Genomic DNA, 2,240 nt, shown 5'->3' with positions numbered 1-2,240 from the left:
TAGGAACACAGACATGGAACAAAAACCCAGACTCCGCAACAAGACACACAGACAGGACTGAAACCCAGACACGCTCAGGACAGGATCGTGACAGTACCCCCTCACCGACGAGCATCTCCAGATGGTCAACCAAAAAAACCTGACAGACCAGAACGCAGCACAAACAACAACAGTCCAGGCCGACCAGGGTGGGCGGAGGGAGCACAGAAAAACAAAAATCAAAACCCAGACAGGCCAGGGAGTAGACAGGGAATTCTCCGGCGGGTGGCAGGAGGGCAGAGCAGGGGGAAGACAAAACAGGCAGATCATGCCCAGGAAACAGGGCAGGTAAGGCGCTTGGCCTAACATGCAGGGCAGGGCAGGGCAGAACAGTTCGGGAGGCCGACCAGGAGGTCGTTTGAGCAGGCCAGGAGGGTAACGGAGAACACAGTTCGGGAGGCCGACCAGGAGGTCGTTTGAGCAGGCCAGGAGGGTAACGGAGAACACACAGTTCGGGAGGACGACCCAACAGGCCGGGCAGGGGAACCAGACAGGGAAACCTCAGGCGAGCGTCCCGAGGGCAGACCAGGAGGGTAAAACAGTTCAGGTGGTCGTCCCAGGGACGACCCATCAGGCCGGGCAGAACAGAGGGAACACAGTTCAGGAGATTGGGCAGGAGGCCAGCGCTGAGGGCGGAACCTCTCCGGAGGTTGGTCAAGAGGCCGACGTAGGAGGCCTGAGGCCGCAAGTGGCAGAGCTGGACTAAGGTCCACGGGTGAGACGGCTGGGCTGGAGGCCATGGACCACCGGCAGGGCTGGGGACCATGGACCGGACACGAGAAGCTGGAGTCGGTCTGACCACAGACTGGACAGCTGGGCTGGGAACCATGGACCGGACACGAGGAACAGGAAATCGGCTGGACCACCAACAGAGCTGGTGTTGGTCGGACCACCGACGAGGGACCAGCAACGGGTGTCGGTAGGACCACCAAGTGAGACCTGGGAGCAGGAATAGGCCAGGGATTGGGCAGGCGGCTAGCAGCGCTAGCGGGCCGGGAAACAGGCATGTTGCAGACGGGTCTCTGATGGTGACCTTGTTGCCTCCGATGACCACCACGGGAACCCGAAAACATGGCTAGGCGACTTCCTTCAAAGGGGGACTCCGGGGAATGCCTAGCCTCCAGGCTATCAGGCCATAGGCTAGCTGCCCGTGACGCCTCTGACTCCCTGGCCTTCATGGTCAGGTAGGTCAGGAGAGTCATCGTCTCTGAGTTCTTGGTAGGTGGGGCAGGCAGGCAGGCGGACAGGCTAGGCGGAGGGCTAGCAGCGCTGGTCGAGCAGGTTACAGGCGGAGGGCTAGCAGCGCTGGTCGAGCAGGTTACAGGCGGAGGGCTAGCAGCGCTGGTCGAGCAGGTTACAGGCGGAGGGCTAGCAGCGCTGGTCGAGCAGGTTACAGGCGGAGGGCTAGCAGTGCTAGCCGGGCAGGACAGGAGGATGCTTCCCAACCTGCAACTAGCAGGCCGAGAACAAATCCTTTGAGGGCTAGCAGGCCGGGGAATAGACGGCCGGAGGCTAGCGGTCCGGGTGTTAGCTGTTTCCAGGCTAACGGACTGAGGAACTGATGATGGCATGGCTGGAAGATCGGCTGAGATGTGGAGGAAGTCCAACACCCACCCTTGGAAAGAGTCTGCTGCTCCTGGCTGAGCAGCCAGGCTCTTCCAGGCGAGGGACACAATAGCTGCTTATGGCTAACGTGACTAGCCCCAAACCACATATTCCTCAGGGCCAAAAGCTCCCTCAGCACGTCAATCTGTTTCTCAGTAAGAGTGTCTGCTGGGCTCTTAATTGGTCCTGTCATTCTGTCAGGATTTGTTGGGTGAGTGCAGCAGGAGTGAGCCCAAATGCAAGACACTTGTGAGCTGAGATGGAGTTCAAGGTTTTATTTATCCCAAGCACGACAACAGGCATGAACAGAACTTACGAGTACAGGAACTGGTACATCCAAAAGGTATCGGGTAGCGACAGGGAATGAACCGAAACACCAGACATTTATACACAGTGACTAACGAGCAGGGCGGGAGCAACACAGGTGACTGGGATCAGGGTTAACGAGGCAGAGAGACAGAAGGGAAAACAGAGACTAGCAGGCAGGCAGATTACTGAGGGGGGGGGAAGACAAAAACACAAGTTACTCAACACTAAACATCAGAGTAATATGAACAAGCGGACAGATCACAAATGAACTAACACCAGCAAGGAAC

At 58.0% G+C, this 2,240-nt stretch overlaps 1 protein-coding gene across 1 annotated transcript in view; it reads right to left on the bottom strand.

Annotated features, from left to right (window-relative positions):
• Positions 1-346: 346 nt before the first annotated feature.
• The window catches only part of LOC123965981 (apolipoprotein B-100-like), a gene marked incomplete at its 3' end in the record, with an annotated part of 4,054 nt that continues 2,160 nt past the window's right edge, over positions 347-2,240 (bottom strand). The window contains exons 9-10 of the mRNA XM_046042248.1: positions 910-1,491; positions 347-794 (exon numbers count right to left, since the gene is read on the bottom strand). Coding sequence (XP_045898204.1) covers positions 347-794; positions 910-1,491 — 1,030 coding nt within the window. The remainder of the gene's footprint in view (positions 795-909; positions 1,492-2,240) is intronic.

This window comes from Micropterus dolomieu, unplaced genomic scaffold (genome assembly GCF_021292245.1).
Source record: "Micropterus dolomieu isolate WLL.071019.BEF.003 ecotype Adirondacks unplaced genomic scaffold, ASM2129224v1 contig_12138, whole genome shotgun sequence".
Classification (NCBI taxonomy): Eukaryota; Metazoa; Chordata; class Actinopteri; order Centrarchiformes; family Centrarchidae; genus Micropterus; species Micropterus dolomieu.
This window is presented reverse-complemented; position numbering and strand designations above follow the sequence as displayed.